Source organism: Arachis ipaensis, chromosome B7 (assembly GCF_059453495.1).
Source record: "Arachis ipaensis isolate K30076 ecotype BB chromosome B7, ASM5945349v1, whole genome shotgun sequence".
Taxonomy (NCBI): domain Eukaryota; kingdom Viridiplantae; phylum Streptophyta; class Magnoliopsida; order Fabales; family Fabaceae; genus Arachis; species Arachis ipaensis.
The window spans coordinates 64,222,303-64,246,012 of NC_142442.1; the positions used below are offsets into that span (position 1 = coordinate 64,222,303).

At 39.4% G+C, this 23,710-nt stretch overlaps 2 protein-coding genes and 2 non-coding genes across 4 annotated transcripts; 3 read left to right on the plus strand and 1 right to left on the minus strand.

Moving 5' to 3' along the window:
- The first annotated feature begins 3,086 nt into the window (after positions 1 to 3,086).
- LOC148552825 (uncharacterized) lies at positions 3,087 to 4,736 on the plus strand. Its single transcript, XM_088493016.1, has 6 exons — positions 3,087 to 3,185; positions 3,279 to 3,455; positions 3,545 to 3,642; positions 4,316 to 4,394; positions 4,504 to 4,578; positions 4,686 to 4,736. The coding sequence occupies exons 1-6, from the start codon at positions 3,087 to 3,089 to the stop codon at positions 4,734 to 4,736; spliced, it is 579 nt and encodes a 192-aa protein (XP_088349142.1).
- A 4,311-nt stretch (positions 4,737 to 9,047) lies between these two features.
- On the minus strand, positions 9,048 to 10,223 carry LOC107607319 (protein FAR1-RELATED SEQUENCE 5-like). Its single transcript, XM_016309286.1, has one exon. The coding sequence runs from the start codon at positions 10,221 to 10,223 to the stop codon at positions 9,048 to 9,050; it is 1,176 nt and encodes a 391-aa protein (XP_016164772.1).
- Positions 10,224 to 14,787: 4,564 nt separating this feature from the next.
- On the plus strand, positions 14,788 to 14,895 carry LOC148552826 (small nucleolar RNA R71). The gene has a single exon (XR_015893857.1). It is a non-coding gene; the product is annotated as a small nucleolar RNA R71 (small nucleolar RNA).
- A 7,728-nt stretch (positions 14,896 to 22,623) lies between these two features.
- Positions 22,624 to 22,731, plus strand: LOC148552827 (small nucleolar RNA R71). Its single transcript, XR_015893133.1, has one exon. It is a non-coding gene; the product is annotated as a small nucleolar RNA R71 (small nucleolar RNA).
- Positions 22,732 to 23,710: the final 979 nt, after the last annotated feature.

Below are 23,710 nucleotides of genomic sequence, written 5' to 3' on the forward strand. Positions count from 1 at the left end.
GCATTATTTTTAGTATGTTTTTAATATATTTTAGTTAGTTTTTATTATATTTTTATTAGTTTATAAATAAAAATCACTCTTCTGGGTTTTACTATGAGTTTGTGTATTTTTCTGTGATTTCAAGTATTTTCTGGCTGAAATTGAGGGACCTGAGCAAAAATCTGATTCAGAGGCTGAAAAAGGACTGCAGATGCTATTGGATTCTGACCTCTCTGCACTCGAAGTAGATTTTCTGGAGCTATAGAAGCCCAATTGGTGCGCTCTTAATTGCGTTGGAAAGTAGACATCCTGGGCTTTCCAGAAATATATAATAGTCCATACTTTTCCTGAGATTTGATGGCACAAACAGGAGTTCCAAGTCAGCTCAAGAATTCTGGTGTTTAACTCCAAAACTGGCACAAAAGCTAGAGTTAAATGCCCAAACTGGCACAAAAGCTGGCGTTTAACTCCAAGAAAAGTCTCTACACTTGAAAGCTTCAATGCTCAGCCCAAGCACACACCAAGTGGGTCCAGAAGAAGATTTCTGCATTAATTACTTATTTCTGTAAACCCTAGGCTACTAGTTTTCTATAAATAGGACCTTTTGCTATTGTATTTTCATGGATCTTTTACACATACTTGGATAGACCTTTTCACGTTTGGGGGCTGGCCTCACGGCCATTCCTAGACCTTGTTCTTATGTATTTTCAACGGTGGAGTTTCTACACACCATAGATTAAGGTGTGGAGCTCTGCTGTTCTTCATGAATTAATACAAAGTACTATTGTTCTTCTATTCAATTCACGCCTACTTCTTCTCTAAGATATTCATTCGTTCTTCAACTTGATGAATGTGATGATCCGTGACACTCATCATCATTCTCACCTATGAACATGTGCCTGACAACCACCTCTGTTCTACTAGCAATGGCTTGAATATGTATCTCTTGGGTTTCTAATCTAAGATTGGAACCTTCGTGGTATAGGCTAGAATTATTGGCGGCCATTCCTGAGATCCGGAATGTCTAAACCTTGTCTGTGGTATTCTGAGTAGGATCTGGGAAGGGATGACTGTGACGAGCTTCAAACTCGCGATTGTTGGGCGTGTGACAGACGCAAAAGGATCAATGGATCCTATTCCGACATGATCGAGAACCAACAGATGATTAGCCGTGCGGTGACAGCACATTTGGAACGTTTTCACTGAGGGGACGGGAAGTCGCTATTGACAACGGTGATGCCCAACATAAAGCTTGCCATGGAAAGGAGTATGAATGATTGGAAGAAGGCAATAGGAAAGCAGAGGTTCAGGAGGAACAAAGCATCTTCATACGCTTATCTGAAATTTCAACCGAAGAATTACATAAGTATCTCTATCTTTATTTCATGTTTTATTTATCTTTTAATTATTAATTCTCCATAACCATTTGAATCCGCCTGACTGAGATTTACAAGGTGACCATAGCTTGCTTCAAGCCGACAATCTCCGTGGGATCGACCCTTACTCACGTAAGGTTTATTACTTGGACGACCCAGTACACTTGCTGGTTAGTTGTGTGGAGTTGTGATAAAGAGTTGAGATTACAATTGTGCGTACCATGATGATGGCGCCATTGATGATCACAATTTCATGCACCATCATGTCATCGCATCAGGAAGATGCTGATTTATACCACACAACGGCATCATCAAAAGGGGGTGAAGGTTCAGATTCTTCTGCACGGAGGTTAGTCTATGAAATTTAGTATTGTTACACATTAACGTAAAGTCGGTTGTGTTGACGCATGTTACAATGTCCTGTACTCGGTTCTGTTGATGCATGTTAGATTGTCCTTCGTGTTGATCACGGTGCCTGCACCGCCGTCTGATTTGGTGGCTTTGCACCCCCCTTAGGCCATGAGGGAGGCACAATTCGTGCTTCGCAGAACATTGTTTTTTTTCTGTACCCGTACAAAAACCTTCGTTTGGTTGATTTGGGAAATAAGCCCAAAATCTATTTTGTCCCCATTGTCGTTGGAAGTCCAGCAAAAAAAATCAAAGAATAACTTCCTCGAAGCCCAACGAAGACAAAGTACCCGACCACGTTATAAGTTACATGTTTCTAGTCAAATAAACACAATATTTTTGATGCTGCATGTGTGGGCCTAAAAGATAATTGCACAGTTGGGCCTCATAAAAAGGGAAAATTGTTTGGCTTACACGTTGAACTGAACGTGTAACTACTAATGGCCCATTTATGAGCATGGTAAGTGAAACAGTAAGAAGTTTAACATTCCACGAAGTTTGGTGAATAGTAAAGCCCAGTCGCCTGAGAACACAGACAGAATGGGGGGTTCACTAACACCTACGTGCTTTTCGCAGGCGTCCTACAAGCAACACTAGAGGAAGGTCGATGTCCATGTTTGACTTGTCGGAAGTGCTGGTGATCGTCCAACTTAGATCACGGACTACTTCTGAATCAACACATTCCTATGCTAGACGAACAAACCTCCCACATTCAAATAGGTTAGCGACAATTCCTATATCCCAGTTGTGCTTCCCCTTGTTTACCTTTTTTTGCTTTGAATCAATTGTTGAGATTGACAGTCATTCTCTCTGCAGCTTACCTCGGCGAAGCAATGTTCATCCAAGCCAGGTCATTGCCGGTACTGGATCCTCATGTGCGGCCGTTGCAAATGTGAGTATTTACATGTTGTGCTGTCATGTAACTAGTTCGTGAAATCATTCAACCTAGGGAATGATCTTGTTTCAAATTTATTTGTACCGAAATTGTTCTCCTTACAGGACTACAGTCCAATTGCACTCAATATTGTCACCAGCGTGTCCGGGTTGAATAAAGAAATTCAACGGTTGATGGAATGCATTTGCCAACATAATGAAGTAGTGGCAGATTTCTAGAAGGCGTTGACCATGCTGGCAAAGATGCAGAAAATGGAACATGAGTGTGATCGGGTTAATGGAATTAGGTGCTCAAGTCAGAATGCCATCCGGTCAAAGCGGCGGCTACGAATGGAGGGTATTGCAAACGATGAGGATCACACTCAGGAGAGGGACACTTCGCAACATGATGACCTGACGTATGCCCCGACATTGTATGTAAAGTTCAGCATGGAACACATGCCTTTCAAATCGAAGAAGTCAAAGAAAGCCCAACGCAATCGACGATCTGCCCAGGACAAAACACAACAAAGGAAGCCCCCTAACTTGGTAATGCCTAAAACTGTAAACCATTAATTATTTCATTAACCTCTCTGTATCGTTCACCATAACTGTCGTTGCGGAGAATTCTTTTCGTACCAGGTCGATCTGTCCGGAGAACGCGGTTGGGAGAATCGACGGCCTCGTCGTCAACGTAGCAAGTCGCCACGACGCACTACCTCCCTTCAGAAGCACTATAATTATCTTGCCCCGGTTGGTAGCGACGAAGTAGTCCATGAGTCAGAGCTGTTATTCATGACTGCCGAGAAGATCCCGAAGGTGAGGTCCCGTTTTTGGATTACTCAGCATATGCCGCCGTTATGCACCCGACAATAGATTGTTTGTGATATTTTGTTGTATACAAGAAGGCTTTCAAGCTAGCCTTCGTACCAACCCGGAGCATGGACCTCGCCGGGGTTGAGCTCGCTGTTGCCACATACATCTTTAGCAAAGATCTTCCAAAGAGGTATATTTCCTATCTGGTGGAGTTATTTCTAATGTCATTTTCATTGACGTTATATGCCGGATAGTGTACGCTGCGTCTCGATTACCATTTAATTGATAACAGTTCGTCTATGAATTAGTTAACTTATAGCGGGTTTAAGTAGATTGGCACATGTCTGTCAATTCCTCATGGCGACTTTAGAGTTACAGAAAAAAAATCAAAACTAACATCTTGGGTGGTCTAAAAAATACATTTCTTTGACTGGAGCCCATTACTAGGTGTGCATAGACTTGACAAATGTATTCACTTTGTAGAAGCGTTGTACAACTGTACGGTGTGTAAAGTGATTAGGTTACATAAAATCTAACTGGAGCAACAAGGAATATACGAATGCAAACGGACCTGTCACGCGAAAAACTCTAATTTACTATCGGTATTTTTGATAAATATGGAGATATTCATGTTTCTATTTTAGTTATTTCGCTGATAGAATTTTTGTTAAAGAATACAGATCTTCGTACACACTAATCGATTAACTCATTCATGATAATTCTTGCCCAAAATGCATGAGAATCCTATTTTTTAAAAGGCAACAGCAATATAAATCTCTGCCTGCTATGTACCTTTTTTTGTCCTGATTATTCAAATGCGGATCATGTAACTTTCGTGACCTGTGAATAACTGTTGTTTCCAGCAAAATTCTGGCAGACGTTGGTCACTACGTTGTAGACAGAACTACGTTACTAATGCTTGGCCCAAATGAAAGAGTCATGGTGATGTGAGTGTTGTGTATTTATTGATACCATTATTCATCATGTGACCAAGCTCATTCGCCCAAGGTTTTCGGATCGAAGAACATTAATTTTAGTATGGAATTTCCAGGTTATTACTATCGTGGCCACAAAGTTGTCGAAGACGTCCAGTAGTCACCAGTGGTTCATGCCGACAACGATCATGGTGAGTCACCACCATGGTAGGGGCGAGTCTATGCATACTCTAGTTATTTCTTATTAAGATCTATGCTAAGATTACATGCATCAGACATGTTTGTGATAACTGTATAGGTGCCTGCTATGTTGGCCTGCAGCAAGATGCCATCCAAGAGACACGTCTGACATAGGCTAACTTGGACGCCGTTTTGTGCAAGCATATGAGGTGTAAGGTTGACAAGGATACTGAGGTTTGTAAAGGTTTTCCTTTTGTGTTAGAAGATCTGAATGATGAAGCGGTAAGTCCTTACCACTGATCAACCTTCGTGCTCGAGTTGGGCCTTGCAGATTTTTCAACCAATGTGGACGGACGGACATTGGTATTTGATGGTGGTGGACGTACGACGGAAGAAGCTAATGTACTTCGACTCATTCAAGTGTACAACAGAGACGGAGTCCAGAAAGCTTGCTATGACGCAAGTGGTAAGTTTAGTCATGTTTAGTATGCCTACTCTATGGTATTCACCTTTACCTCTTGACGGAACTTTTATTCGGCTCACAGTGCACATATATGCACTTTTGAATTTCTGTTACAGTTAAATTTTTGGGTAGTTATATTTGTATTCTGTTGTCACCCACATTATTGAAATATGTGTTGTATTTGCAATGTCAAATAACCTGTTTGCATGTTATTCGAATAAACGTTATCCTAGTTCTTTTTGCAAATTTTTTTTCCTAAAATGCTCCCCCGTAAACTTTTGTTGAAGCCCCACACTGCATTGCCATATAATCATATGACTAGGATTACTATAAACTTTTCATTTGCTGGCCGTGCCCACTGCGCTTTGTGTAGGTTTCAATGATTTTAGAAAATGCTTTCAACTGACATGTTTCTTTAATCAGGCACTGAACCTGGAGTCACTAACTATTAGACCCAAGTGGTTGTCTAAGTGCACAGTTGAACAACCTCGATTTTCTTCATATGTCTTCGAAGAGCCTATCGTGCCTCAGCAACATCGGCTATCGTGAGTTGTCACTCACACTAGTACACCCTATTTGTGTTGGCATCATGTTTTTTTACTAGCTAGTTAATATTGTGCGTTGATAGTACCTTTAATGTGTCTATCTTCATCTGTAAAACAACAATTGATATTGTGCGTGACATGTAATAGGATGGATTATGGTGTGTGGGTCTTGCAATGGATGATTAGGGGAGCTCTGTGGGCTATACACAGTGTTACGGTACTCAATTCACATACACATATGACTTTACTATCGAAATTCTGATAGTGATGAATCACTTATATGACTGCATTGTGTATCCAAGAACTTATAAGTTGATGTTGAATGATTTGCAAGCAGTGAACGATCTTACTTGGATGTGAATAGCCCTTGGCCTCGTGTTGAGGTCACACAATGCTAAGGCCATCGACGTCGTGGAAAAGGCGATGTGTTACTGGAGAAGGAAGGCTGGGTCTTCACGACATGGACATGAGCAATAGAGTTATTTTGGGAAATACACGTTAGACTGATTTTGGTGCCACTTTTGGAGAACTTTTTTTGGTGACTGCTTCGCGTATAGCGATGTGGACTTGGTGATGGATGACATCGAGGAAGATGCTGACTTGCGCATCAGCTTTTTTAGTTTTTATTTTAACTAGTAGGCTAGTCCCGCGGTAACCCATGAGGGACTACGCGCACAATTGAAGTTGTTTACAAGTAGAGCAGTATCCAACCCGGATGCCGGTAACAAGTTGGCTGGCCTGAAACCAGTATCCAGGTTGGAAACTATACGCCAGTTTAACCATAGTAAGATTGTGACGCTGCATTCCAGAATTGGATTATATGAATCATTTTTTGGATGGCCTTGCGCAATATCCCTGGATCCCGAAACGTTAGGGCTTCTCTATATACTTTTGATGCATGCTTTTTCTTTCAAGATAACTATAATCGTTGTTAGGTCTAATTGGTATAAAGCGCTTTTGTTGCAAGTGAAGTAACCTGTAAATACCAAAAAAAGGTGTCATCTCTCGATACATTTCTGCAGCATCAATTGTGGTTTCTTTAGCTGACATCAGGTTTGTTTCGTTTTGGTTGGTTATCCTTTAACTTGGTTCACTCATTACAAGGAATCAAACCTTGTAGAACAGCTTTAAATCAAACAATGAACTTATAATCAAGTAACAACATACATCACAGTTGGCATTAACGAACATCGGCTACTAATCATATTACTAATTCCTCATGTGCCTTACTTATTGCACATAGAAATAGTTACGCATTGTGAATAACCTCGATCTCGCCCACCACATGGGTTCATGCAGTTATCTTAATTTTCTTTCAACTTTGACAAGGTAGTCCCCATGAATAACACCCCTATTGAATTTGTTCATTACGTGTTTTAACATATTTGTAGCATTATAATAAGGGAATCAGCTATGTTTAGAACCGACACCGCCGAAGGAAGCTAACCTTTCATCATTCCTCTACATTAACAATAAACCTGCCAATATTTATAACAAAAAGGATAGCCACAATTCATCATCATTTACGACATCCTATAGTTAAACCTTTAATTATAAAATTCATATAAATTTAACTTAATACAACCCAACCATATACAAGATTTCATAAGGGCCGACACAAGACTCATCTTGAGAATGGGAACACTAAAACCACAACAACCTCCAATACAGTGCATAAAATATATGTCCAAGTATACAATGCCACCCCATGAACCCACGCCTAACTCACGTTGTCCCTTCAAGGGACAACCTTTAAGCTCCTACGTAAGAATTTAATAGGAATATGGTGGGAGACAAGCCCCTTTTCGCAACTTGCGTTGATTAACCCGTCTCGATTTTAAGATGTCCCCTGTAAACTAGTGCTGATGGTGTTCTTCAAATTCGATGTCCTGACTTGTTGGGGGACGATGACTTGCCCATTGCTTTCTGAAACGAGATTTAACATTGGTAATACACGTTGTCCGTGAGAACGATACAGCAAGATTTGTGTTAGTATCAATGAAGAAAATAGGAGCTTGTTCAGGTAAGGTCACTGTTGCGGGTGCTTGAGTAAGAAGGACCCCATGGTGTGTGGAGCAGCTTGGAGCAGCAAATAATTGTTGTATGTGTGGGCCCCGAAGGAAGAAGTTGCCACCACCACCCCCTGGATTCATCCGGGGTAGGTACGACTGGGTTGCGCTTGGTTTGGCGAGACTTGGTATGTATGAGCCCGAACCTCCGGGAATACCCAGTCTAGAGTAGCCTTCCGCAGCCTGCAAACCAGATGAACAAATTATGCTGAACAGAAGAAATTTGAAGAATAAATTATATACAGAGTTGCAATAACCAATTGAAAAAAATAAGCAACGTTCTACGAGAAACCGTACCCGTCCAGGTACATCAATGACTATGTATATGCCAGTTGTACAATACAAACTATATTCAAGTTGCGTGTAAGAACCTTCTACCTGAAACTGTACCTTTATTATGTCTAAAGGTTATACGCACAAGAGCCAACACTCAATCTTCAATACAGTCGGACAAAAAAATTATAACTCTTCCTTCAACAATAATCACGAAATTAGATCATCACAAAAATCTCAAAAAAAAATGATGTGTTACACATAAATGGTACATCCCTGGAAGAAAATTAGATGAAACTACTCAATCACCTTTAATAAACACGGCATTTTTGTATGTCTAAACACACACTAGTTTCATATCTCATCAAACGGAAATACCACTTCATCTGAATCTGATAATTTAATTTACATATACACCCAAAAACTAAAAAATTCAGAATTGATTTCCCGAAGGAGTATTATACGAAAGCACATAGAACTCATGAAAACGATACATGGTAAATGCCCAGCTTATTCACTAAATTTCACCTATTATAGTTCCATGAACATGGGTTCCTCCGTCCACACAAAAAGGAATCGCAGCTGGATTTTTCCTTGATTGTGATATGTCGACTCTCATTTCCGGTACTTATGTTTGGGATGGGATGAGACACTAGGTCATAACACATATCGTACAGACACGATAACTACTTACTATATACTAAAGTAAACTCTTTCATTGTGTGTGAAAGCATTATTGATTTCACCAACCTAGTCCATGTCACCATGCATAGCTAATTCGTATGTAAAAAATAACCGAACCCAAGAAACATACCTTGGAAGAACTAGTTCCTCTAGGATACCCACTGGGCTCTCTCGATGATGAATTCCCGACCGTGGCTGATAGCCCCTCCTGGAGACCGACTTGGCTCTTCTCCCTTTCGGACAGACACGTCCTCTTCGTGTGACCTGGAAGCCCGCAAGAAGTGCAGCAACGCCTCTTCCCACCAAGCTCGATCTGTGTGGAGGATCCCGTCTCCCTGCGGCGTTTAGGGGCTCCCTTTGTCTTTGCTACGGAAGGTTCCTCCACAACATCCTATTGCCTCATTCCAGCCTCATGGTCTATAGTGTTCCCTCTTTGCGCCTAAAGCCTATGTGCCAAAGAAGCTATTGCATCCCTCGCAGTTAGCTGCATCATCGGAAGCTAGTTTGGCAACAACAGTCATTGCACTGCACAACGTGCCATACCTTAGTAATCGACTGTCATGCCCCGCTGTCCCTTCTGTTGATGATGCCGTCCATTCTTTGGCATCAATACACCACCGCCTCAGTATCAAACCTGGTGGGATTTCTTCCAAACCCTCATATTTCATCATGCAAAATATGTGGCAGCAAGGAATACCTTCGCTGTTCCACATCATACAATCACATTCAATCTTCGGCTCAGTTGGATCGTAAAGCACCTTGCGGATCATACGACGGTTCCCCATGCTTGAGAACTTGTAGATGGACGTCGTGCTTATGCTGTCTTTCCCCAAAAACAATAAACTCCCAACCCCTTTTATTTGTTTTCTAACCTCCTTGAAGACTACGCTGGTGTATATCTTCGAGGCAAATAGCTCAATCTTGTCAAGACCGGTCGTCAGTACAGGCATGTAATATAACGAATAAAATTGGGCCGTGACCTCATTATTGCGGTAATCTTTAACCACCCTGTCCAAGCTGTGAACCAATTCCAGAAGGCTATTTGTCGACGTAAGGAACCCTTTGAGGAATGCATTTATGCCCTCACACCTCGAAGTTGTCCTGTAGCCGGCGCAAAAAGTTCTCTGTAGATATGCCGTTGCCCAACTCTCTCTTAAATCGTAGGTGCCTTTGAACCAGCTATTGTTCATTAACCCTAAACTCTTTACAGTCGTTCTCCAATACTCCTCAAACTCCGCAACATCGAAGTTTACGTAAACTGCCTTCTTGAACACCTTTCGAAATTCAGGTTCTTTTACCCTAAGCACACAGTTTTTTTCCAAGTGCCACCCACATAGGCGATGCCTGGCTAAAGGCAGCACATCCGCAATGGCTGCCCGGATGGCTTTATCCCCGTTGGTGACCACAACGGCAGGCTTCTTGTTATCCATGACATCAAGAATATTCAACAACACCCACCTATATGTACGTACCTCCTCATCCTCCAGCAACGCAAAACCGAAAATTGCCGTCTGCCTGTGATGATTTGATGCAGAGAAAACTACTAGAGGCTTCTTGTACTTGTTGGACCGGTATGTTGCATCAAATGCAAGCACGTCACCGAACAGATGATAATCGACCATCATCTGCCCATCAGCCTAGAATAGGCTTCCAAGACTGTCCTCTGTTGTTTTGGTATATCTGGCGACCATTATCATGTCAGCGTTGGCCTTGCCCTCCAAATAACTTATCGTTGCTACTGCGTCTCCATCGTTTATTTGTGCTATTCTTTGGTTGTGAACATAATTGTACAGACCCTCTTCGTAAAACGAAGCATCCCATAACCCCCTGACTACCCGGCCATGTAAGCCATAATCTTCGAAGTGGCAATCCCGAACTTTTTCAGACTATCCACTTAAGCCTTATCACTCTCACTTAGTCTCCGACGACTTGGAAGAAGATGAGTGCAGGGAGGTCAGAATCCAACAACATCTGCAGTCCTTTCTCATCCTCTGAATCAGATTTTTGCTCAGGTCCTTCAATTTCAGCTAGAAAATACCTGAAATTACCGAAAAACACACAAACTCATAGTAAAGTCCAGAAATGTGATTTTTGCATAAAAACTAATAAAAATATGATAAAAAGTAACTAAAACATACTAAAAACTACCTAAAAATAATGCCAAAAAGCGTATAAATTATCCGCTCATCACAATACCAAACTTAAATTGTTGCTTGTCCTCAAGCAACTAAAAACAAAATAGGATAAAAAGAAGAGAAAATACAATAAATTTCAAAATATCAATGAAGCTTAGTTCCAATTAGATGAGCGGGACTAGTAGCGTTTTGCTTCTGAGCAGTTTTGGCATCTTACTTTATCCTTTGAAGTTTAGAATGATTGGCATCCATAGGAACTCAGAATTCAGATAGTGTTATTGATTCTCCTAGTTTAGTATGTTGATTCTTGAACATAGCTACTTTATGAGTCTTGGCCGTGACCCTTAGCATTTTGTTTTCCAGTATTACCACCGGATACATAAATGCCACGGACACATAACTGGGTGTACCTTTTCAGATTGTGACTCAGCTTTGCTAGAGTCCCCAGTTAGAGGTGCCCAGAGTTCTTAAGCACACTTTTTTTTGCTTTGGATCACGAATTTAACCACTCAGTCTCAAGCTTTTCACTTGGACCTTCATGACACAAGCACATGGTTAGGGACAGCTTGATTTAGCCGCTTAGGCCAGGATTTTATTCCTTTGGGCCCTCCTATCTATTAATGCTCAAAGCCTTGGATCTTTTTTTACCCTTGTCTTTTAGTTTAAAGGGTTATTGGCTTTTTGCTCTTGCCTTTTGGTTTAAAGAGCTATTGGCTTTTTCTGCTTGCTTTTTCTTTTTCTTTCTTTTTTTTATTTTTCTTTTTTTTCCGCAAGCTTTGTGTTTTGCACTACTTTTTCTTGCTTCAAGAATCAATTTTATGATTTTTCAAATTATCAATAACATTTATCTTTTTTTTATTATTCTTTCAAGAGCCAACAATTTTAACATTCATAAACTTCACTATAAAAAATATGCACTATTCAAGCATTCATTCAGAAAACAAAAAGTATTGCCACCACATCAAAATAATTAAACTATTTTCAAGATAGAATTCGAAATTCATGTACTTCTTTTTCTTTTTCAGAAAATATTTTTCATTTAAGAAAGGTGAAAGATTCATGGAACATTCATAGCTTTAAGACATAGACACTAAACACTAATGATCATGTAATGAAGACACAAACATAGTCAAAACATAAAGCATAAAAACCAAAAACAGAAAAGAAAATAAACAAGGAAATTAAAGAATGGGTCCACCTTAGTAATGGCGGCTAGTTCTTCCTCTTGAAGATCCTATGGAGTGTTTGAGCTCCTCAACATCTCTTCCTTGCCTTTGTTGCTCTTCCCTCATGGCTCTTTGGTCCTCTCTGATTTCATGGAGGATAATGGAGTGCTCTTGTTGCTCCATCCTTAGTTGCTCCATGTTGGAACTCAAATCTCCTAAAGAGGTGTTGAGTTGCTCCCAATAGCTTTGTGGAGGAAAGTGTATCCCTTGAGGCATCTCAGGAATTTCTTGATGAGGAATTTCCTCATGCTCTTGTTGAGGTCCATGAGCGGGCTCACTTGTTTGCTCCATCCTCTTGCTAGTGATGGGCTTTTGAGATGAATCTCTCCATCTCCCATGACTCAGAGTTGGAAGAAACTGCCTTCCCTTTCCTCTTCCTAGAGGTTTCTCTGGCCTTAGGTGCTGGTGGACGAAATTGTGATTCACACTTTACACAACTCTGCACAACTAACCAGCAAGTGCACTGGGTCATCCAAGTAATACCTTACGTGAGTAAAGGTCACGGAGACTGTCGGCTTGAAGTAAGCTATGGTCATCTTGTAAATCTCAGTCAGACGGATTCTAATGATTATGAGGTTTTGATAATTAAAAGATAAATAAAACATAAAATAAAATAGAGATACTTATGTAATTCATTGGTGGGAATTTCAGATAAGCGTTTGGAGATGCTTTGTTACTTCTGAACCTCTGGTTTCCTATTGCCTTCTTCCAACCATACGTGCTCCCTTCCATGGCAAGCTGTAAGATCCTCTCAGTGAAAATGTGGTGCACGAAATTGTGATCTCAATGGCGCCAACAACTTGGTACGCACAATTGTAATCTTAACTCTTTTTCACAATTTCGCACAACTAACTAGCAAGTGCACTGGGTCCTCCAAGTAATACCTTACGTGAGTAAGGGTCGATCCTACGGAGATTGTTGGCTTGAAGCAAGTTATGGTCATCTTGTAAATCTCATTCAAGCGGATTCAAATAGTTATGAAGTTTTGATAATTAAAACATAAATAAAATATAAAATAGGATAAAAGTACTTATGTAATTCATTGGTGGGATTTCAGATAAGCGTATGAAGATGCTTTGTTCCTTCTGAACCTCTACTTTCCTATTGCCTACATCCAATCATTCATACTCCTTTCCATGGCAAGCTGTATGTTGGGGATCACCGTTGTCAATGGCTACCGTCCGTCCTCTCAGTGAAAATGGTCCAAATGCGCTGTCATCGCATGGTTAATCATCTGTCGGTTCTCACTCATATTGGAATAGGATCCATTGATCCTTTTGTGTCTGTCACTACGCCCAACACTCGCGAGTTTGAAGCTCGTCACAGTCATCCCTTCCTAGATCCTACTCGGAATACTACAGATAAGGTTTAGACTTTCCGAATCTCAGAAACGGCCGCCAATAATTCTAGCCTATACCACGAAGGTTTTAATCTTAGATTAGAAACCCAAGAGATACACATTCAAGCTTGTTTTCATGTAGAACGGAAGTGGTTGTCAGGCACGCATTCATAAGTGAGAATGGTGATGAGTGTCACATAATCATCACATTCATCATGTTCTTCTGTGCGAATGAATATCTTAGAATAAGAATAAGCATGAATTGAATAGAAAAACAGTAGTACTTTGTATTGATTCATGAAGAACAGCAGAGCTCCACACCTTAATCTATGGGGTGTAGAAACTCCACCGTTGAAAATACATAAGTGATAATGGTGGTCATTGGCTTCGGCCCCATATGGGGAACCAGAATAACCATGATGAAAATACAGTAGTAAAAGGTCCTATTTATAATGAATTAGTAACCTAGGGTTTACAGAAATGAGTAAATGATGCAGAAATCCACTTCCGGGCCTACTTGGTGTGTGCTTGGGCTGAGCATTGAAGCTTTCACATGTAGAGGCTTTTCTTGGAGTTAAACGCCAGCTTTGGTGCCAGTTTGGGCGTTTAACTCCAGCTTTTATACCAGTTCTGGCGTTTAACGCCAGAATAGGGTAGAAAGTTGGCGTTTAAACGGCAGTTTGCGTAATCAAAACTCGGGCAAAGTATAGACTATTATATATTGCTGGAAAGCCCAGGATGTCTACTTGCCAACGTAATTGAGAGTGCACCAATTGGGCTTTTGTAGCTCGAGAAAATCCATTTCAAGTGCAGGGAGGTCAAAATCCGACAACATCTGCAGTCCTTTTTCAGCCTCTAAATCAGATTTTTGCTCAAGTCCCTCAATTTCAGCCAGAAAATACCTGAAATCACAAAAAAATACACAAACTCATAGCAAAGTCCAGAAATGTGATTTTTATTTAAAAACTAATAAAAATATAATAAAAAGTAACTAAAACATACTAAAAACTACCTAAAAACAATGCCAAAAAGCGTATAAATTATCCGCTCATGACAACACCAAACTTAAATTGTTGCTTGTCCCCAAGCAACCTAAAAAAAATAGGATAAAAAGAAGAGAATGTATAATAAATTCTGAAAACATCTATGAAGATCAGTCTTAATTAGATGAGCGGGGCTATTAGCTTTTTGCTTCTGAACAGTTTTGGCATCTCACTTTATCCTTTGAAGTTAATATTTTATTCTGAGCCAATATGGCATTCAGAGTATCAATCTCAAGAACTCCTTTCTTCTGAGTTGTCCCATTATTCACAGGATTCCTTTCAGAAGTGTACATGAATTGGTTATTTGCAACCATTTCAATGAGTTCTTGGGCTTCTTCAGGCGTCTTCTTCAGATGAAGAGATCCACCAGCAGAGTTGTCCAATGACATCTTGGATAGTTCAGACAGACCATCATAGAATATGCATATGATACTCCATTCTGAAAGCATACCAGAAGGACACCTTCTGATCAATTGCTTGTATCTTTCCCAAGCTTCATAGAGGGATTCACCTTCCTTCTGTCTGAAGGTTTGCACTTCCACTCTAAGCTTACTCAATTTTTGAGGTGGAAAGAACTTTGCCAAGAAGGCATTGACCAGCTTTTCCCAAGAGTTCTGGCTGTCCTTAGGTTGTGAGTCCAACCATGTCCTAGCTCTGTCTCTTATAGCAAAAGGAAAAAGCATAAGTTTTTAGACCTCAGGGTCGACCCCATGAGTCTTAACAGTGTCACAGATTTGTAAGAACTCAGCTAAAAACTGATGAGGATCTTCCAATGGAAGTCCATGATACTTGCAATTCTGCTGCATTAGAGAAACTAATTGAGGCTTAAGCTCAAAGTTGTTTGCTCCAATTGCAGGAATTGAGATGCTTCTTCCACAGAAGTCAAAAAAGGGTGTAATAAAGTCACCAAGCATCTTCCTTGCATCTCTACCATTGTTGTTGGGTTCAGCAATGTTTGTTTTGTCTGCTTCCTTTTCAAAAATTTCTGTCAGGTCCTCTTCAGAGTTTTGTGCTTTAGCTGCTCTTAGCTTCCTCTTCAGAGTCCTTTCAGGTTCAGGATCAGCTTCAACAAGAATGCCTTTATCTTTGTTCCTGCTCATATGATAGAGAAGAGAACAAAAAAGTATGGAATCCTCTATGTCACAGTATAGAGATTCCTTGAGGTGTCAGAGGAAAAGAAGAATAAAAGGATGAGGTAGAGAGGAGAATTCGAACTTATAGAGAGGGAATGAGTCCGAATTGCTAATGGAGGAGAAGTGTTAGTCATAAATAGAAAAAGGTGAGGAGGGGGAAAAATATTCGAAAACAATTTTTAAATAGAACTAAAAATTTTAAAATAATTAAGAAGAATTTTGAAAAAGTGGATCATGGTTTTCGAAAATTAAAAGTGAGAAAGTGGTTAAGTGATTTTGAAAAAGATTTTGAAATTGGCAATCAAAAAGATATGATTGAAAATTATTTTGAAAAAGATGTGATTGAGAAAATATGATTGAGAAGATAGGATTGAAAATCAATTCAAAAAAAGATTTGATTTTTTTTTTTGAAATTAAAGTTGATTACTTGACTAACAAGAAATTAAAAGATATGATTCTAGAATTTAAAATTTGATCCTTTCTTAATAGGCAAGTAACAACTTGAAAATTTTTTTGAATCAAAATATTAATTGCTAGCATTAATTTCAAAAATATGAAATAAAAAAATTTTGAAAATTAAACTTTTAAAATTTTCGAAAAACAGGAAAGAAAAATGAAAAAGGTTTGATTTTTGAAGAAGATTTGAAAAAGATTTGAATTAAAAACTAACTTACCTCCCTTGTGTTGTCTTGGCATTAAACGCCCAAAATGCTACCCTTTTGGGCGTTTAACGCCCAGCCAGGTGCCCTGGCTGGCGTTTAAACGCTAGTTTTCCTTCGTCACTGGGCGTTTTGAATGCCCAGCTTTTTCTCTGTGATTCCTCTGCTGTATGTTCTGAATCTTCAATTCTCTGTATTATTGACTTGAAAAGACATAATTTTGAAAAAAAATTTGAATTTTTTATGATGAGAGAGAACAACAACAAAATGAAACTAATCATGAAAGACTAAGATCAAATCAACAATGCATGCAAGATACCAAACGTAGAAACTTTTATATTAGAGACACTAACAAATTGAGAATGCACATGAGAAACAACAAAAGACAAAAAATAAGAGAATTTAAAGATCAAACCTAATAAAATCATCAAGAACAACTTGAAGATCAATGAAGAACATAATGCATATATTTTTAAAAAATGCAAGAAAATAAAAAATATGCAAAACACCAAACTTAAAATGTGACACTAGACTCAAACAAGAAACACAAATTATTTTTGATTTTCATGGTTTTATTAAATTTTTTTTAGTATTTTTCGAAAATTATTTGGAAAAAGAAAAATAAGGGTTTCAAAATTTTTAATAAGAATTCCAGGAATCATGCAATGTTAGTCTAAAGCTTCAGTCTAAAAAGATTAGACATGGCTAGCCAAGCTTCAGTAGGACATTACATACAACAGCCAAATTGATGGGAATCAATTAGCTCCTGTGATGATAAAAGCATCATCTGAAACTCTAAAATTCATTCTTAAAAATTATGAAGTCATAGAATAATTTATTTTTTTTTGAAAATTTTTCGTAAATAAAAAGAACAAAAACAAAAAGCTTAAAATTAAAATAAAATTACCTAATCTGAGCAACAACATGAACCGTCAGTTGTCCAAAATTGAACAATCCCCAGCAACGACGCCAAAAACTTGGTGCACGAAATTGTGATCTCAATGGCGCCAACAACTTGGTACGCACAATTGTAATCTCAACTCTTTTTCACAATTCCGCACAACTAACCAGCAAGTGCACTGGGTCGTCCAAGTAATACCTTACGTGAGTAAGGATTGATCCCACGGAGATTGCCAGCTTGAAGCAAGCTATGGTCATCTTGTAAATCTCAGTCTGGCGGATTCAAATAGTTATGAAGATTTGATAATTAAAATATAAATAAAATATAAAATAGGATAGAAGTACTTATGTAATTCATTGGGGGGATTTCAGATAAGCGTATGAAGATGCTTTGTTCCTTCTGAACCTCTGCTTTCCTATTGCCTTCATCCAATCATTCATACTCCTTTCCATGGCAAGCTGTATGTTAGGGGATCACCGTTGTCAATGGCTACCGTCCGTCCTCTCAGTAAAAATGGTCCAAATGCGCTGTCACAGCCCGGTTAATCATCTGTCGGTTCTCACTCATGTTGAAATAGGATCCATTGATCCTTTTGCGTTTGTCACTACACCCAACACTCGCGAGTTTGAAGCTCGTCATAGTCATCCCTTCCCAGATCCTATTCGAAATACCACAGACAAGGTTTAGACTTTCCGGATCTCAGGAACGGCCGCCAATAATTCTAGCCTATACCACGAAGGTTTTAATCTTAGATTAGAAACCCAAGAGATACACATTCAAGCTTGTTTTCATGTAGAATGGAAGTGGTTGTAAGGAACGCGTTCATAAGTGAGAATGGTGATGAGTGTCACATAATCATCACATTCGTCATGTTCTTTTGTGTGAATTAATATCTTAGAATAAGAATAAGCATGAATTAATAGAAAAACAGTAGTACTTTACATTGATTCATGAAGAAAAGCAGAGCTCCACACCTTAATATATGGGGTGTAGAAACTCCACCGTTAAAAATACATAAGTGATAATGGGGTTTATTGGCTTCGGCCCCAGAGGGGGAACCAGAATAACCAAGATGAAAATACAATAGTAAAAGGTCCTATTTATAATGAACTAGTAACCTAGGGTTTACAGAAATGAGTAAATGATGTAGAAATCCACTTTCGGGCCCACTTGGTGTTTGCTTGGGCTAAGCATTGAAGCTTTCACATGTAGAGGCTTTTCTTGGAGTTAAACGCCAGCTTTGGTGCCAGTTTGGGCGTTTAACTCCAGATTTTATGCCAGTTCTTGCGTTTAATGCCAGAATAGGGTAGAAAGTTGGCGTTTAAATGCCCGTTTGCGTAATCAAAACTTGGGCAAAGTATGGACTATTATATATTGCTGGAAAGCCCAGGATGTCTAATTTCCAACGCAATTAAGAGCGCACCAATTGGGCTTCTGTAGCTCCAGAAAATCCATTTCAAGTGCAGGGATGTCAGAATCCAACAGCATTTGCAGTCCTTTTTCAGCCTCTAAATCAGATTTTTGTTCAGGTCCCTCAATTTCAGCCAGAAAATACCTGAAATCATAGAAAAACACACAAACTCATAGTAAAGTCGATAAATGTGATTTTTATTTAAAAAATAATAAAAATATAATAAAAAGTAACTAAAACATACTAAAAATTACCTAAAAACAATTCCAAAAAGCGTATAAATTATCCGCTCATCAAAATGGTCCTCTACAGTTTCTGCACGGCTAATCAACTGTCGGATTTCTCATCTCGGATGAAAAATACCAGGCACAGCTACCGCATGGATAATCATTTGTCGGTTTTCGCTAGCGTCGAAATAGGATCTATTGATCCTTTTGCACACTGTCGCTGCACCCAACATTCGCAGGTTTGAAGCTCGTCACAGTCATCCCTTCCCAGATCCTACTCGGAATACCACAGACAAGGTTTAGACTTTCCGGATCCCAAGAATAGTGCCAATTAGATCTAGCCTATACCACGAAGATACTAATCTCACGGACTCGATCCCTGTATTAGATACCCAAGAGATACGCACTCAAGCTGTTGCCCAATGACTACGTTGAGCTCAGATAGAACGGAAGTGATTGTCAGGCACGCGTTCATAGAATTGAGAATAATGATGAGTGTCACGAATCATATCATTCACCAGATTGAAGTACGAGTGAGTATATTAGAATAGAATCAAGCGTGATTGAATAGAAAACAGTAGTAATTGCATTAATTGATGAAGAACAGCAGAGCTCCACACCTTAATCTATGGGGTGTAGAAACTACACTGTTGAAAATACATAAGTGAAAGAGGTCTAGGCATGACCGAATGGCCAGCCTCCAAAACATGAACAATGGTCTCCAAAGTATGATAAAGTATGTAAAAAGATCTGAATACAATAGTAAAAAGTGCTATTTATACTAAACTAGTTACTAGGGATTACAAAAAATAAGTAACTAAGTGCAGATAGTGCAGAAATCCACTTCCGGGGCCCACTTAGTGTGTGCTTGGGCTGAGCTTTGAAGCTTTCACGTGCATAGGCTGTTCCTGGAGTTAAACGCCAGCTTGGGTGCCAGTTTGGGCGTTTAACTCCAATTCTGGTGCCAGTTTGGGCATTTTACACAAGAAAGTTTTAGGTTGGCTTTGAGCGCCGGTTTGGGCCATCAAATCTCGGACAAAGTATGGACTATTATATATTGCTGAAAATCCCAGGATGTCTACATTCCAATGCAATTGAGAGCGTGCCAATTGAGCTTCTGTAGCTCCGGAAAATCCACTTCGAGTGCAGGAGGGTCAGAATCCAACCGCATCTGCAGTCCTTTTTCATCCTCTGAATCAGATTTTTGCTCAGGTTCCTTAATTTCAGCCAGAAAATACCTAAAATTATAAAAAAACACACAAACTCATAGTAAATTCCAGAAATGTAATTTTTGCATAAAAAATAATAAAAATATAATAAAAAGTAACTAAAACATACTAAAAACTATGTAAAAACAATGCCAAAAAGGGTATAAATTATCCGCTCATCAGGTGCCATTAATGGTTATGGAAAAACAAAAAGCGGAGCTTTTTTTCTACACCAAAATTAAAAGGTTTTCTCGTCCTCAAGCAAAAGAAGAAAGAAAAGATTAGAGGAAGAAGATATGGAGGAGATGGAGGTGTGTGAATGGTTCGGCCAAGGGGGTTTTAGGTGGTTATGATGTATGAAAATGAAGGAGTGATGAGGGGCTTATATAGGAGTGGAGTGGAGAGGAAATTCTTGTAATAGGGGTTGTTTGGGAGGGAGATGGTTTGAATTTGAATGGGTGGGGGTAGGTGGGTTGTATGATGGTTTTGGAAGAGAAATGGAGGTGATTGGTCGAGGTTATTTTGGGGAAGAGTGTTATGGAAAGGTGTGAAAAGGAGAAAAAGTGAGTTGGGATAGGTGGGGATCCTGTGGGGTTCACAGATCCTGAGGTGTCAAGGAATTCTGGTCCCTGCACCTTTCTGGCGTTTAAACGCACTCTGTGTGCCATTTCTGGCATTTAACGCCAGCTCTGCTGCCTTTCCTGGCGTTAAACGCCAAGCTGATGCCCCTTTCTGGCGTTTCACGCCAGCCATACACCCTTTTCTGGCGTTAAACGCCAGTCTGTCTGCCAATTCTGGCGTTTAACGCCCAGAATGCTGCCAGACTGGGCGTTAAACACCCATTATGCTATCCTTACTGGAGTTTAAACGCCAGTAAGCCTGTCCTCCAGGGTGTGCTATTTTTTTTATGCTGTTTTTTATTTCGCTTTAATTCTGCAGCTATTTTTATGACTCCACATGATCATCAACCTAAAGAAAACATAAAATAACAATGGAAAATAAAATGAAAAAGTAATTAACATAGATAAATAATATTTGGTTGCCTCCCAATAAGTGCTTCTTTAATGTCAATAGCTTGACAGTGAGCTCTTATAGAGCTTCACAGACACTCAGAGCATGATTGTGGCCTCCCAACACCAAATTTAGAGTTTGAATGTGGGGGCTCTGCTTGACTCTTTATGGAGAGAATTGGATGAAGCTTTTCATGCTTCTTCTCCATGTTTATAGAAGAAGATCCTTGAGCCTTAAACCTAAGGTAGTCCTCATTCAGTTGCAGGACTAACTCTCCTCTGTCCACATTAATCACAGCCCTTGCTGTGGCTAGGAAGGGCCTTCCAAGGATGATGCATTCATCCTCATCCTTCCTAGTGTCTAGGATTATGAAGTTAGCAGGGATGTAAAGGCCTTCAACCTTCACTATGACATCCTCTACAAGTCCATAAGCCTGTTTCATTGATTTGTCTGCCATCTCTAGTGAGATTCTTGCAGCTTGTACCTCAAAGATCCATAGTTTCTCCATTACAGAGAGTGGTATGAGATTAATACTTGAACCAAGGTCACATAGAGCCTTCTCAAAGGTCATGGTGCCTATGGTGCAAGGAATTAAGAACCTTTCGGGATCCGATTTCTTTTGAGGTAATTTCTGCTGAACCAAGGTATTCAGTTCCATAATAAGCAATGGAGGTCCATCCTCCCAAGTCTCGTTACCAAATATCTTGGCATTCAGCTTCATGATTGCTCCAAGATACCAAGCAACTTGCTCTTCAACAATATTTTCATCCTCTTCAGAGGAAGAATACTCATCAGAGCTCATGAATAGCAACAATAAGTTCAGTGGAATCTCTATGGTCTCTGTATGAGCCTCAGATTCCTTTGGTTCCTTATTAGGGAACTCTTTAGTGGTCAGTGGACGTCCATTGAGGTCTTCCTCACTGTAAATCACTGTCTCTTCCTCTTCTATAGGTTTGGTCACTTTGGATATATTGATAGCCTTGCACTCTCTTTTGGGATTCTCTTCTGTACTGCTTGGGAGAGTACTAGGAGGAGTTTCAGTAACTCTTTTACTCAGCTGACCCACTTGTGCCTCCAAATTTTTGATGGAGGACCTCGTTTCAGTCATGAAACTGAGAGTGGTCTTAGATAGATCAGAGACTATGGTTGCTAAGTCAGAGAGGCTCTGCCTAGAATTCTCTGTCTGTTACTGAGATGATGATGGAAAAGGTTTGCTATTGCCAAACCAAATTCTCCCACCATTATTGTAATTAAAGCCTTGATTAGGCTTTTACTGATCCTTCCATGAGAAATTAGGATGATTCCTCCATGAAGGATTGTAAGTGTTTCCATAGGATTCTCCCATGTAATTCACTTCTTCCATTCCAAAATTCTCAGGAACATAAGCCTCTCCTTTATGGGAGGCTTCTTTAGCACTGCCGGATGCAGCTTGCAATCCAGTCAGATTCTGAGAAATCATATTAACTTGCTGAGTCAATATCTTGTTCTGAGCCAATATGGCATTTAGAGTATCAATCTCAAGAACTCATTTCTTCTGAGTCATCCCATTATTCACAGGATTTCTTTCAAACGTATACATGAACTGGCTATTTGAAACCATTTTAATGAGTTCCTGAGCTTCTGCAGGTGTTTTCTTCAGATGAAGAGATCCACCAGCAGAGTGGTCCAATGACATCTTGGACAATTCAGACAGACAATCATAGAATATACCTAAGATGCTCCATTCTGAAAGCATGTCAGAAGGACACCTTCTGATCAATTGCTTGTATCTTTCCCAAGCTTCATAGAAGGATTCACCTTCCTTCTGTCTGAAGGTTTGGACTTCCACTCTAAGCTTGCTCATCTTTTGAGGTAGAAAAAATTTAGCCAAGAAAGCATTGACCAACTTTTCCCAAGAGTTCAGGCTTTCTCTAGGTTGTGAGTCCAACCATATCCTATCTCTATCTCTTACAGCAAAGGGGAAAAGCATAAGTCTGTAGACCTTGGGATCAATCCCATTGGTCTCAACAGTGTCACAGATTTGCAAGAATTCAGCTAAGAACTGATGAGGATCTTCCAATGAAAGTCCATGAAACTTGCAATTCTGCTGCATTAGAGAAACTAATTGAGGCTTAAGCTCAAAGTTGTTTGCTCCAATTGCAAGAATTGAGATGCTTCTTCTATAGAAGTTGGAAGTTGGTGCAGTAAAGTCACCAAGCATCTTCCTTGCATCTCCACCATTGTTCTCAGGTTCGGCTACGATGTCTACCTTTTTTTCGAAATTTGCTGTAAGGTCCTCTCTGGAGTGTTGTGCTTTAGCTTCTCTTAGCTTCCTCTTCAGAGTCCTTTCAGGTTCAGGATCAGTTTCATCAAGAATATCTTTATTCATGTTCCTGCTCATTTGAAAAAGAAGAGAACAAAGAGAGAAGAGAAATCCTCTATATCACAGTATAGAGATTCCTTTATGTGTCAGAGGAAAAGAAGAATAGAAGAATGAGATAGAGAGAATAAGAAAAATTCGAACACAGAGAGAGGGAGAGGGTTCGAATTATTACATGAGTAGAAGAGAAATGTTAGTAAATAAATAAAATAAATAGAAAGAGATGAGAGAGAGAGAGAGTATTCGAATTTTAAGAAGAGGGAAAAGAAAAATATTTTTATTTTTCTTTAATTAATTAAGTTAGTTTCGAAAATTTAAAAAAGAAATACAAGAAAATTAAAAACTAAAACAATTAGTTAATTAAAAAGATTTTTGAAAAAGTGGTTAGTGATTTTCGAAAATTAGAAGTGGAAAAGTAGTTAGGTGGTTTTGAAAAAGATAAGAAATAGTAAACTTT

What these genes read in the sequence shown, in the direction of transcription:
- LOC148552825 (XM_088493016.1), top strand. Translation starts at nt 3,087, where the DNA reads ATGGAACACATGCCTTTCAAATCGAAGAAGTCAAAGAAAGCCCAACGC. An exon ending in CTGCCGAGAAGATCCCGAAG is followed by an intron (nt 3,456 to 3,544) that starts GTGAGGTCCCGT and finishes GTATACAAGAAG; the next exon opens with GCTTTCAAGCTAGCCTTCGT. An exon ending in GCCCAAATGAAAGAGTCATG is followed by an intron (nt 4,395 to 4,503) that starts GTGATGTGAGTG and finishes TGGAATTTCCAG; the next exon opens with GTTATTACTATCGTGGCCAC.
- LOC107607319 (XM_016309286.1), bottom strand. Translation starts at nt 10,223, where the DNA reads ATGGTCGATTATCATCTGTTCGGTGACGTGCTTGCATTTGATGCAACA.